General features: G+C 47.2%; 1 protein-coding gene across 1 annotated transcript; it reads right to left on the reverse strand.

The window, feature by feature from the left end:
* Nucleotides 1–959: 959 nt before the first annotated feature.
* On the reverse strand, nt 960–1541 carry LOC137258665 (baculoviral IAP repeat-containing protein 7-B-like). Its single transcript, XM_067796360.1, has one exon. The coding sequence runs from the start codon at nt 1539–1541 to the stop codon at nt 960–962; it is 582 nt and encodes a 193-aa protein (XP_067652461.1).
* Nucleotides 1542–14156: the final 12615 nt, after the last annotated feature.

Raw genomic sequence — 14156 nt, forward strand, 5'->3', positions numbered from 1 at the left:
CCATTGACGTCACAGGATAGTGTGACGTCACAGATAGTCTAGAGGGCATCAATGACGTCATACGGGTATGACGTCAGAACGCCAAGACTCGCCTACCCAACGATTGACGTCACAGCATAGTGTGACGTGATCGCACAGAAATATGCGTATGACGTCACAATAGGGAGTATAGTTGTATTGTGTGAATGCGCGCGCAAGTGTATTACGTGTGTGTGTGTGTGTGTGTCAAATAATACCATCCTCATGGACGTCAGACTACCACTATTCTCTATTGCTCTCACACGCATTTTTACCTCATAAATGCACCATTAGCGTGCCATTTACATTTTGGAAGGAGGCTAGGAAATGTCGTACAGTCCATGTAAAGCTCTCTACAATACAAGACCGCAAGACACATTCCTACGCACTCTTAATCACACGACCACCCCGCCTGTGTAAAGCTCTCTACAATACAAGACGGTAAGTCGGTGATATTCTACATAAAGGTAATAAGTGAGGTACAAAACGGTAAAGCAGCAAGAGGAGGAGAAGTGTCACATTCTTTACCTCGTATCATCAAAAAACCCAACGCGGGGAAATGAATGACAATTTTGAAGGAGGTCTGTAAATATCGTACTGTCAATGTAAAGCTCTCTACAATACAAAGCAGCAAAACAAATGTTCCAAGACACTCAAAAATAACACGCCCTTCAGTGCATGTAAAGCTCTCTACAATACAACACGGAAAGACGGTTATATTCTACCAAATACAAAGAAGACATAAGAGTCGGACAGTCAGTGTAAAGCTCTCTACAATACAAGACCGCGCGAGCACCGTATTCTTCATTTTGTTTGAACCACCCCAAAATATATACCCACGAGGTAAACAACGTCGACACATGTAAATAAAACACAACAGAGGCTAGTAAACAGCATTTAAACAAATTTTATTCGTAAATACGCGTAGACACATCTACAAGTCACAAAACAGGTCTCATGTCAGTGTCAAATCTGACCGGGCAGGTAATTTTGAGAAATGCGCACGAAGGACTGAACCTGTTGTGTTCAAAGTCTATATCGTCTTCTGCAGACCATTTCCACAGTCTTAAACCACACCAGGCACACACTACCTTGTCCGCAACGCCAGAATAAAAGAAGCCTCTCCGGGCTAGTTGACTTCCCTTTTGAACCAGTTGTTCAGGCCAGTCCTGGAAAGAAGCCATCCTGGCGTAGCCGCTGATCATTGGCTCGTGGTAGTAGTTCTGGCTTAAATCCGCCAACACTTTCCTTGCTTCCCCAATGTGTCTCCGAGAATGACCGCAGCTATCTTTCACTGTTTCTCCTCTTCTCTCCATGTCGTGAAATGGCCATTTAGAACCAGCTACCGCATTATCGTCGTTGAAACGTGACAGGGCATATTTCCCATCCACTACCGACAAACTGTCTTCGTTTCCAGAGTCCAGCTGTGATGCCGGCACTTCAGACTTCTTATTGCAGAAATCTTTACACTTGTCTCCATCCCTCTGCTCATCATATGTATCGGGAACGTGGTAGCTGGACATTGTTCTGCGGACCACTCAAACTACGCGTCCTCACTCTCGAACAGACGGCTTCTAACTGGCTTCTGCGTGTCTGGCGCGCGTCATCCTCTCGTCATCGTCAGCGGTTACGTACAAGGGTTGGGGGGCGTGACCTAAGGAATCGTCGTCCTGCCATTGGGCGGAAAGGGGTGAAAGGGGTCCTGGACATAATTGCGCCTATTACATCCATTATAGGCCATACCACTGCGGGACACTACCTCGCCGGACATAATTATACCTGTTACGTCCAACGTAGGTGATATCGCTGCAGGGTACTACATTACCGGGTAAGCGCTGAAAGTCGCCAGTAACACCTCTTTGCATGGGTTGGTAGTAAGACCGGTTAGCGTCGAAACGGCGTGGGAAACAGTGTAAACACGACTTTATTTTAATAACTCTTGAGCATGCTTTCCACAGCATTATCATACCATCTGAAAACCATGGAATCATTTTCACGCGTATTACTTTTGCTGAAATGTCTAACTATCTCCTTGTTAGAAATACCTCGAGATCGCCAAGTGCCGAAATATAAGCAGTGGTGACCGCAAGCTACCGACGAGAGGCTTTGAACACGAACTGTATTGTAGGAATAATGCAAACGGCCGTATTTTGTCACAAAGTCGTGAAATTCGGGCCATATTTTTGTGTAATCTATACCGTACGAATCGTGAAAATGTAATCTACCGGGTGCCTCTACGCTTAAAGCGAGCCAGTGACTCCCTGGTTCGCTTTTTCTGTCCGTGTTGCAAATAAACAGTATAGGATATATTAGTCTCTTAGCCCCGCTAAAGTCTATTTTATTACCACACACCTCCTCTAAAGTATCTCTGCTACTTATGCCACCATAATTGTGTTTAAGAAAAGGTTCATTACGACCAAACCAGTCCAGATCTCGTCCGTACAGCATTTTAGAAGAATATGTAACCCGTCCCTCGTCCATGTCAGTGTATAGCGGCATTTCTAAAGTGATCAAATTCTATGACGCTGTCCAGCTCTCTGTAACACACTAAGGTTAGAGCTCGGGGTGTTGGCTGCGAAAATTTCAATTCTATTCCGACCTTCCCAGAGCTTTTCGGGTACACGTGTGACATGTCAGCACCCAAATCGTGCGTTAAATCGAACACAAACAACGTAGTGCCGTCTACAAACTCTTCGAGAGTCACAGTGTGCGTAGAATTTCTCCCTAAACCCCCTGTATTTCTAAACAGTTCTAGATATGTCTGATACATTCGTGTAGAGTCGGGTTCGAAATTGACGGCATGGCATCTTTTGCCAACCTCCTGACCATTTCCTTTAACGATTATTTCCGTCAATCCGAAAGGCTGGAAATTGAAAGGATTTTTGTTCGAAACCCCGGCAAAGGATTCGTTGTCGACGAGACCTAGGACTATTCTTTTAGGGATGTGACCCATTATTAAATGTTCGGAATTATATTCTCTCAGTCCTTGAGGGATGTCATGTGCCGTAGTTTTCACTTGAGCTATGGGATACTTTACGGTACTACCGCGCGTCAAACCCTTAATATGACTATCTCTAATAGCTGGTGCTACGTTTACTTGTCTCACATGAAATTCGGCTGAGAGTATGTGGCAGGCATAGCCGGGTATACGAGTACCGGCTTCGTCCGTGGTAGAGTGTAACATATAGAAATTATTCGGGCTGCGTATCAGTTCGATTTTTAAAGGTACCCCGTCTATGAGGTATCTGTGTTGCATGAACAAATCAGAGTGTAATTTTCCAACGAGTTCTAGGGGCCTGCTGGGCACGCATTTTTGCCGTCGCTTAGCAAATGCGGGGTTGGAATCTTCACCGTCTAGAGAAAAGTTATTAAAACACCCTGCCTTATCTTTACTGAAATTCTGTGCTACCAAATTGTTATCTATTTGCGATTTATCGCAGCTCAACAGTGTTTCTATATACGCTCTGTAAGGGTACGTACCCAAGCTGTCTGTTAATTCTAGCTGATTAGAGCCCGCTATTACTCTTACCTCCCGAAATAGTGAATGTAGAGTATTTGTCACAGGGGCGCAAACGTCTCTACGTCTAGTCACCGTCTGTCCATCAGCGCTCATCACATTGTCAACGACTGTAGCTCTACCATCCACCGTCCTAAATTCGCATACAATTCTTAGGTAACATTCGGCCAAGTCAACGTAGCTGTTTATGGGGTTATTAATATCAAACCTTATAGTCCCGTCCAGCTGTCCGAGACCCGTAACGGGGCTATATTTTGTCCAATGCGAATCCGTCATCGTGCAAACCATCCCAGGTAATGAAAATAAATCCAGTTCGCTCTTACCGCATTGCGCGTGTTCCATATTCCTCGACATGGTAATGGAGGAAGCTATACGATATATCTACTAGTATACCAAACGCTTCTTTGTCTTTTTCCTACGCTTTTTCCTGTTCAGGGTGGATCCGACAACCGGAATTCTCTGCTTTAGCCGACGTATTTGCTTACGCGTTGTCTGAGTACCCGTGCTAATTAGTCTACGCTTACGGCTCGACGTCCCTTCTGGAAATGATCCCAGAACATCGCTCATCGTGCTTTTAAGTGCCCTTTTACTACGTCGTCTTATACTTTCTGACGCGTTGGAACTACCCGACACCACATCTCCCACAACACCCGCAGCAGCTTTGGCTCCCTCCCTCAGTAGTATTTTACCCGTCGACTTTAACAGAGGCATCGCTATTCTACCTATAGCGCCTAAAACATTACCGAGACCAGCACCACCCTGACCATAATGTCTGCCCACGTACACTGGTATGTGACTGCTGCTGCTATGGCTCCCATACATTCCTTACAATCGTGCTTATCCCTCGCTTTTAAAATGGAGTATCACCACTGACCGACCGCTGGCAAATGACACGGGTCGCCCTAGATCGTCTCTTATAAGAATAGTCACAGAACGTATCTCGTCAAATTTTAAAGACAGGTACTGAATAGGATTCTTTTCGCTCACGTATACTACGTCTTTCAACATTTTCCTCTTGACGGGTATCAATGTCAACAGAGGCGCCAAAGCGTGACCGACTATCTGGTCGTCTATAATGTCGGTATACACGTATATGTTGTGGAAAAGCTGTTCTTTGGAGAAATTGGAACAAGTATCGGCTACGGGAGTCGTTCTGGGGTCGAGTACGCATACACGTGTATCGTCTACTGTTTGGGGCACTACAGTCGTGAAACCCAACATGGAAGCCAAGTAAGGTGACACGTCAAATCGGGGTCCGCATTTACCTATAACACGTCTCACCTCTTCATCATCCACACCCTCGAAATCGTCATCCACAAACCCCGAGGACATGTAGACTAAATCGTCTCGGGAGTACAAATATTCACAAGTCTCTTCAGGCGTTATCAATTCTACATCTATTTCTACACCACCCCCTGCATTACTATGTTTATTATATTCTTCGCGCCACGCGTGCAGTCGCGCGTTGATGGAACTATTTATGGTATCTAACAGTCTCAGCACCGTATAATTCCTTTGCGGTAGCAGTATCTGTCCCAGAAATTTGGTTTCTAAGCCCAATCTCTCCTTTCTCACTACACCCTTCTTATACACTCTCTCACGCACGGGGACAGTCATATACGCGCTGAAAGTATTGTGAGGAGCGGGTAAATTGTGCCATGTCACGGGTATCTGTACGGTACTAACGCCCACCCTCCAGTTATTCTTTCTGTTTACTTTCAGGGGGTATGGTAAATCTACGGTATACGTGTGCTGTACATTATCGGGTCGACTTTCGGGACTGGCATCGCTAGGTAGGGTAAGGTAAAAATCTGTCGCTTTCGTTGTACCATTATTCATCATGCGCGGTGCTGTTCTTCCACACGCTGACGTTCGGTGACAGGAACAGCTGGGGGTAGTGGCGGCTTTTTAAAAGACCGGGAGGGGTATGGACCGCGCGCGTAGACAACGATATTTTCAGTAACTCAAACAATGGTTCTTCTACCTTCTTTAGATCCTCGGCCAGATCGGTCGGTGTGGTACCTTTCAGCGACAGGTAGCATACGATCAGCACGCATAGAAGGACGGTATGCACTGGTAGCTTCCTCACGCACGTCAACCCCTTTTCGAGGAATTCCCTACCACGTGACTTTCTGGTAGCCATTGATCGAATTCTTTGCTCGGGTATCCCTTCCATCGAACTAGTATTTCTCTTTCACCCGTAGCCTTATTGACCCTTCTCTTCAACACTTTATCTACCTCATACGCCTCCGGCTCTGACACGACTTGTAACTCGTCCCGGTAAAATGTTCCTTTTATAGCATTTCTATTGTAGTCGCGTATTTTATAGGCTGCCGGAGTCCTATGCTTAATTTTGCTGACCACGTAAAATATTTCCCTGGTCCAGTTGGCCTCGTAACCTTTATCAAAATTCCCCTTACTCGTCGAAATTCTGACTGGTGTATCCGGTAATAAGTATTTCTCGCGTTTTAAGGAATTTAGCGTTTTGTAAGGGGGTTGCTTTGACAGTATTTGCTGCCTGCGCGTGTGGTTCCATACCGCTATCTCGTCGAGAATATTTATCACGTCGCTAGGCTTACGTCCAATCGAAGTGTGGTATGCGTTATTGTAGGCTTTCAATATTTTAGGTAATACCCCGACATACCGAGGTTGCGACACGGTGGTGAAATATCTCCATATACGGGTCTTTAGAGTTCTCTGAAATCTTTCCACGACGGAACATTTCACGTCATCGTTCTGGCTAGTATAAAAACATTTCCCCAGAACGTTCCTAACATAATGCTTAAAATAGCCGTTGACAAATTCACTACCCTTATCGGTCATTAGACTGTGGAAAATACGAGGCTTAGCACGGATCAGTATTCTTTTCAAACCCTCGGTCACCGTTTTAGCTCTTTTATCCTTGAGCGGTTCGGCATAAGCGTATCTACTAAACACATCTATGACGCATAATATAAATTTGTAACCATCGTTGACTTTACTAATACGCGACACGTCCGACAAATCAGCCTGCCACAACTGGTCCTTTCTACATATGGTAGCCGAATAGGGTGTTCTAGGAAATCGCTTGGTGGGGCGGGGTCTATGTAGACTGTAAGCGGGCTGTCGCTTTAACCAGACATTTACCTGGGCAGGGGTAGGCTTGATTGAACCCTTTCGTTCCCTTGCCTCTGATAATTTTCTCAAGAGACCGACCCGTGAATCAAAGCCCCTCGACACGTCATAATACGTACGTTTTAACCATTTTAGCCAATAAGGCTTAATAGCTTTTCCAGCTTTTGTCCGTAATTGCCGACCCGGAGTGTCGCCCTTTCTTTTCTCTCTCTCCGACATTGTCCGAGCTCCAGCCTTCCTCATTACCTCGCTTCTTTCTCTGTCGCGACCTCCTCGGAGTGTCACCCCCCTCGGTGTATAACCCGTTTTTAATAGCGACGGTGTTCGCCCCAGAGTCTGCCATTCTCGACGACAGGAAAGCGGCTACTTCGTTGTATTTACTTCCACTACCCTTTTTCTTTCTCGTCAACTCGTGTAATACATCGCGCAAGCTCCCCGATCCTAAGGACGAACCCCTATAGCTCAAAGTTCCTTCGACCGACACCCCCAAGTCTGGATCGTTTTTAATAAAGTCGGCAATATCTTTAGCATCTCGCCTGTACGTTTTAGGTAAATCGTCCAAAACCTTAGAAAGCGTGACGTCTAAACTCTGTGTTTTTACCTCTGGCGTAGCCACAGCTTTTGTCACACTAACGCCGTTGTCGTTTAATGGCTTCCGAGGCTTGTCGTCTACACTTCTGTTTAGCCCTTCCACACGTCGTACTCTCGACTGTAAATCTAAAGCGTCCTCCAACAGAGCATTATAGCGCAACATTTTCTCGTGGAGTTTAACCGAAGACGTCCTATTCGGAATCACTCGCCGCTCGTCGTCATTCGCAACATGTCTCATTTCGTCTAAATTGTCTCGCCTCTCTTTCGATAAAAGAGCGTTTCTTTCGAGAGGAGAGTATCTTGACCCCGACCGTTCGTCTTCGCGACAAGAATGTACGAGTCGGGAATAAGCTGCCTGAGGTAGTACGACCATCTTAGTAAAGGAAGACATCGTTTAGTTATTTGGAGCCAGTAATAGACCCTACCACGCTCGATACGAGGTTTGTAACGACTGGAGCTAAAAGGGGTAACAACAAGGGTAATATACCACCCCTTTGAGCCAATATTTTCCTCTTACCAGCGTGCGATACTCTGTGTCTCTGGCATAAAGTATGAAGAGCTCTTTTCTTAAGATTTAACATGCGTCTTTGATCATCGGTCATGGGTAAATTGCCCGAATACACATTGACGGCTGTCTCGCTAAAAGCGTCTATGACCTCTTTGGGTAAACAATTAACGAGTCGACATCTGACAGCGGTCGGGGCCCTACATAGATAGTGTATAATGTCTGCGTTGGCTTTAACCCTGTTGACCGGCTTGCCTTTGGCGGCACCTTTCCTCTTACTAGTCGGTGTTGTCTTCTGCACGCCAGAGCTGCCTAATTTACCATTAGAACGACGCATATTTCCCGATGAGTCTGTACCCGTGTCAGAGAGGGGGTGTCGCTCTAACCGAGGGTATACATTAAAATGACGACTAAAACACGCGATCTTCGTATTTATTACCTTTTATTTCCTTTTCAGAACAATCTTGGGTATTGGTATAGGAGGTATTATCTGACCTCTACAGTTGTCGTTGTTGCGGTGCCGCCCAGCGCCCGGGGCACGCGGGAGAGTTCCGCGGTACACGTCGTCCTCGGCATCGTCGCTGTTACTACTGCTGGTGTCGTACATAGCGTCATCATCCATGCAATGCAGCGACGAGTCGCTGTCCCCAAACGAGGAACTCGTGGTGGTAGACGACGCTGTATCGTCTATGCTAGTGCTAGAGCCGTCGCTGTAGTCATCGAGTGACGTGGAAGAATAGTCGTCGTCATAACTGTTGCTACTGCTATCCTGGTCCGAATCGGTCGTGGTCCGAAACGCAGCTTCCCGCTGCCTGCTCAGCATTTCTTTCCCCGATACACAACTCTGAGCGTTGTGGCAATCCATGGTACTCACTTTTGTTTAGGGCGGTACACGTCTATTTCACCGTATTCTCTGTTAAACTGGTTCCCGCGCACTCTAAACTCGTCGGGTGTATTCGGGGTTAAATCTAGCAGCATGTAAGTGTGCGGTTGTGACGTGGCTTGGGCGTAAGCGTCTCTTATAAACCTCGACTGACCCGGAAATATCTGTCTAGCTAGATGTTCTATTTGGCTTCTATCCCGGGGATTCTTGTACACAACGATGTGGGTACAATTTAGGCTGATCGTTCTGTGGAAGGGTGTTCGCGCAAAAATATTCTGTTGTAGGTATAGAATGCTGGTCTGTCTGTGATGAGATTTCTTAACGAACCATCTAAGCAGCTCTTGCTCGTCCTCTTTGGTCAAATCACCCGCCGCGTCGTCCACGACTATCCAGTTATACTTGGTAGCGTCTACGTAGCCTTCCACGTCGTCGCTAATCTTTTCCACGAAGTGAATGTCGATACCTCCCCGGACGCAGATGGTTTTTATAGCGTCGTATACAGGCTGCCTCTCACTGTAGACCCACACAATGATGTCTGGTAATCTTTGTAGTAAGGGCCACGGACCATCTATATCGTTTTCTAGCATGTGCTTCACGAATGTGGTTTTACCCGCACCGCTAGGACCTCCTATTAAAAGTCTGAATATCTTAGGGAACTGAAAATAAATTCTGTCGACTAGACGTTCTTGTCCGTCAGCGTGATAGCCATTCATGTTTACTCGGGAGGTGGTCGTCACAAAAGGTAGGGGAGAAGGGGACGACCGAGGTATAAGTAGAGGGGAGAATATACGATTGTTTTCGTCGTCGTGTCGCGTGTAGTGCATCGAATATGCCGAATACCTACGAAGAATACACATTTCTAGCGTGAGTAGATCACGAGGCAATGCAGCGGGGAGAATGTATAGTCCACGTCAAAAGACATGACACGCTGTGCCATAGTTATGACACATCGTTTCCGTTGTACGACTAACCGTTCGTAAAGTATGATACGATGTCTAACTAATTACTCGCGCATTGTTCCAAAAATATGACAGACCCTACCCAAACCATGTCATTTTGTCGCGGACACCGTTCCATAGATATTACTACTAAATGCGTGTGGGGAGAACGCATACCCGCGCAAAAAGTATGACACACCGTTCCAAAAGTAGGACACACACCATTCTAAAAGTCTCAGTCATCGTTCCCAATTTACGACTATCTGTTTCTTTCAAAAAGGTGTGAAGTACATATTTTTCTAACAAACCTGTGACAACTCTCCTTTCGAATCCCCCCAAATCTCTCGACATATCCCCTGCTAGAGCGGGGGTGGAAATGTGAGAATAGCGACAGAAATAGACGAATAAACATTTCAACGAAACACACGATCCGTTCGTTTATTTTTATATCATCATGACCATTTTCGACGCACACGTCTTGAGGGGGGTATGCGCTCGTTCAAGCACTGGCGTTGTCGCGTGCTGTCGAACCTATAAGCTCAGCCACGAGCTTTTGTAAGTCGACGTCTAGCTGTTCCACAGTACTTTCTTCTTCTTCTTCTTCCCTACTAGCCGTGGATGTTTGTTCACCGTGCTCGTCCTCGGTGTCGACGGTAGTTGGAGGTATTGCTGCGGTAGGAGTCTTCTTCTTCTTCTTCTTCTTCGTCTGTTGTTTCGTCGTTATGTCGTCGTTTTTTCTTTTGCGGCACGCTGTTGTTGTCGTCGTCGGTGGTTTCTTCGTCGTCGCGTGTGTTTGTTCGTGGCTGGTGGTGTCGGTGGTGCTGCTGTTGCCGTCGTTGGTGGTGGGTTGTCCCGTGCGGTTCGTGTTGTGATTGTTGTCGTTGTTGTTGTTGGTGGTGGTGGTGGTGGTGGTGGCGCGGTCTTTTCGTGACAGTCTCTTCGACTGTAATATGCTGTGACGTAGAGCCACCATGACGTGTGACAAGGCATTAGTCAGCGCGTAGCTGATTTGGAACACGTCGTCGTCGTGGTCGTCCTTACACGCGTGATGGTTCGACTGTTGAGACATGACCGTAGTAGCTATAGTACGCCGCCGGGCTGTGAGTAAGCGAATGGAGTGCTCGTAACTGGGGGCGAACGAGAGGTTTTAAAATAGAGAGAGAGTCGAACTATTGCCTGTTCGGACACGTCAAGACGGATCGACGAATCGCGCGGTGTTGATTTCGTAACCGTAAGGCACGGTATAGGTCAATTTAGAGGTTACGGGGTCGCGAATAATGCGACGTTTTGTGTAACAAAACCCGTATTCCTTAGTTTGAACAACGGTGTGTACGTCCAGCCCGCGCTTTAGTCCCGCCCTCTTGAGAAAGTAAGGGTACGTGACGCTTATCTTCTCACGTCTTTTAGGCTTAAGCGCTGTGCTGACCAAAGCCTTGAAATTCAAACGAGCCGAGGCGCGATAGTTCAAAGTGAAACCTCGTATTTTGCAAACTTCCTGCGGACCTTCTTTCGGGGGATGGTGTAATCTGTAAGCGTAATTTTTCGGTCCGCAGGTGACAAATTCGTCGATCCAATTACCGTCCTCTATTTCGTCAGTCCACTCTCCCAAAGAATCGCCGAGCTCCAAACGGGGAGGCTCGCCATCTTTTTCCACGTATATGACCGAATCCGTGTCAAAATACAGCACGTTTTCGCCTAGGGCCTCCAAGGCCTCGTACAGTTTCAAACGTGCTTGGGCCGTCACCCATGCGGCTATGGCAGGATTGCTGGCTGTATGGGGTATTCGGTGTGCTTCGGTGGGGGAGTAAGTGACGAGTAGAGTGTCGGGACTAATCAATACGACGTCTTTCAGTTCTACAGTCTTGTCGTGAAAGAGGTCGTAAAAATCTCGCTCGTTTGTGATGTACTGGCACTGGGTCTTGTCATTAGACTGACCAAACTTACCCCAGTGACTGTTCATCATAAACTTGGCTATGGCGCGCATGCCCTTGTTTTTTTTAATATTAGCCGGGTTCAGCCGAACTCCTTCCTTTTGGAAAACTCTCTCGACGAAACGCGCCTTTGTATCATCCGTTTTGCACTCCTCAGGATAACCGCTGGCTTCCTGTTTCAGCTTGTAGAAGTTGTCGACGTATTCAGCAAACAACCCCGAGGTGCCGACTTCTCTGTCGTAAACCTCGAACCGAGAAAAGTGCCATGCGGAGAAAATACGTCTGACCACATAGCCCAGTTCTCGAACCGCTTTCTGTACTTCCACGGTGGTATACGTGCCCACCCACGATCTCTGGTCGTCGGTATGCTGACACGCGTTGTTGGCATGCGTTTCGGCACACGTTCGACAGAGTGGGAAGTAAAGCTTCCCATTGGCGCGGTATGGTAGGAGAGGATGATAGAGTCGTCGAGGGGGAAGGATGTCGCATTTGATGAGTCCATCTAATTCGAACAACTCGTCTATAGAGGGATTGTGTAACACTCGAGGGTGAAATACGGGAAAGCGACCCCTTTTACACACGTACGGGTACAGCGAGCATACGTCGGCATACCGTATTTTTTCTCCATCGCCACACTTTTTATGCAAATGAATACCATTCGTGCGACCCCCGTAAAACGCGTCCCGAGGCTGGAGAGGCGTGACAGCTTCATCGGGTAGTTTGTCTTCCCTGGGTCTGCCGGCTCTGTATTGACATTCCCATACGGCATGTATGGCCGACACTTGTGGGTGTTCTCGTAAAAGACCTAAACGGTACATGGTACGGTCGTGTCTGTCTGCCAGAGTAGTGCCAGAACCGTAGTGTACTTTGACATTTCGCTTACGCGGAAAACATGTCGTACAACCATGCCAGAAGCATCCCAGGAATTCGTACACTACCTTGCTGAGCGGATCGTACCCGTCTACCTTGAAAGTATGTCGCCTCTGCTCGGTCGACGAACTAGAATCGTCGACGACGCCGCAGGTGAAGGATACTTCGCGGTCTAGCCGTAAACCCCTATTTCGTTCAAGAGACGCTAGCCATTCGGCACATATTTTAGACTGCCGTGGCTGATTGTCCTCGTACCCCCCGGGGGGTATTATGGCTATTGTGTCGGGTTTCAGGTATTTGCGTCTGAAGGTCAACATGCAGGCGTGAGGTAATGTGATGCATTCGTAAAAGGGGTTAACGTCGTTAAGGGACAAGAAGGCTTCTATGAATTTGGCGCAACCCCGTCTTAAGATGGACACATCTTGCCGACAATACTTTAAAAGCTCGACCTGCATGTTGAAAGGTGTCCTACGGTTTTCCTTATACCACGACAGGAATTTCGCGCGGTCGTCCTTTGACATACTGTCCGGATCGTAGTAATGTTGGGGTGGCAGGCTACCCTGGACAGCTGTCTGATACGGGCCAGTCTTATTAAAAAGGTGTGGAAAATACCCCTTTTCACCGTCTTCCAAAGCGAAAGTATCAGAGAACTTCTTCAGAGCGGTAGGGATATAGTTGTGGGAGTCACGGAAAAATAGTCTACCAATGGTCATATTCAAAATTTTACCTCCGGTCAACATAACTTGAGGTTTCAGAGTCAGATGTTGTAACAGCGATTTCAAAATGAAATGGTTGTCGTAACCTTTAGCATAGTGTGCCACGACCACTATGCTGTCGTTACAATCTTTCTCGTTCGTGGTAGAATCCTGACTGGTCGTGTCAACAGACTCACTCTCGGGCGGGGTGGGGGTGTTCTCATCTGTATCTCGCGGGGTTTTTTTCTGCGCGGGTTGCACGAGTCGAGAGAAAAACTGTCCTACGAGTGTTTCGGTATGGGGACCGTCTATAATTATTTCCCGCTTAAAATCATCGGGTACGCACCCCGTTTTACTCTCGCCTCGCCAAGGGCATGTCTCACACAAGTAATCAGATTCTGATCCCATACACTTGCCACAACCGAGTTGGAGAACGCATAGATTAGGTATGTGTTTACCGTTTTCGTCGCACATGGACTCGAAATCGTAAAACACGTACTTGGTCAAATCATAGTCTACGCGGTCGTCCTCCTCGACGTCGTCGACGAGTATGTGACATCTGTGAGAAGGTCCGAAAAAGTTTTTACACCGAAAACATACCCTATCTTTGCCCTCTGTGACACACTCGTGACCAGCATTTCTATCGGTTTTGCATTTTGGACACCAAAATTTCCCCCGACCACAAATACGGTTGGCGATATGAGCCGCGTGACAATCCCTCGTGGGAAACCACACCTGACACTCTCGGCAAGGTTGACCAAACAGCTGTTCTTCGCTGACGTCACCATCACCATCGGGTACCGCGTTATGACGCTGCTGTCGTCGAAAATCGTACAGACAGCTTTTACCTTTACGACCGCATTTCCCACACGCGTACTCTTTAGTGCATGCGTGAGTATTGACCGACCTGTACCCTCTATGACACACCCTGCAATATTTATTATTTCCGTACAGACCCTCTACTGTATTGATGCAGTCATAGTGACCATGCGCTCCACCTCTAGGGGTATTAGCAGGCCACCAGAAAATATCGATGCAAGGGACGTGTTCGGCCGTGCCAGGAGGAGCGTACAAGAGGGAAGCACCATTGCCGG

Source organism: Haliotis asinina, chromosome 12 (genome assembly GCF_037392515.1).
Source record: "Haliotis asinina isolate JCU_RB_2024 chromosome 12, JCU_Hal_asi_v2, whole genome shotgun sequence".
NCBI classification, from domain to species: domain Eukaryota; kingdom Metazoa; phylum Mollusca; class Gastropoda; order Lepetellida; family Haliotidae; genus Haliotis; species Haliotis asinina.

Bases quoted from the DNA above. Each gene is read 5' to 3' on its own strand.
- LOC137258665 (XM_067796360.1), bottom strand. From the start codon at position 1,541: ATGTCCAGCTACCACGTTCCCGATACATATGATGAGCAGAGGGATGGA.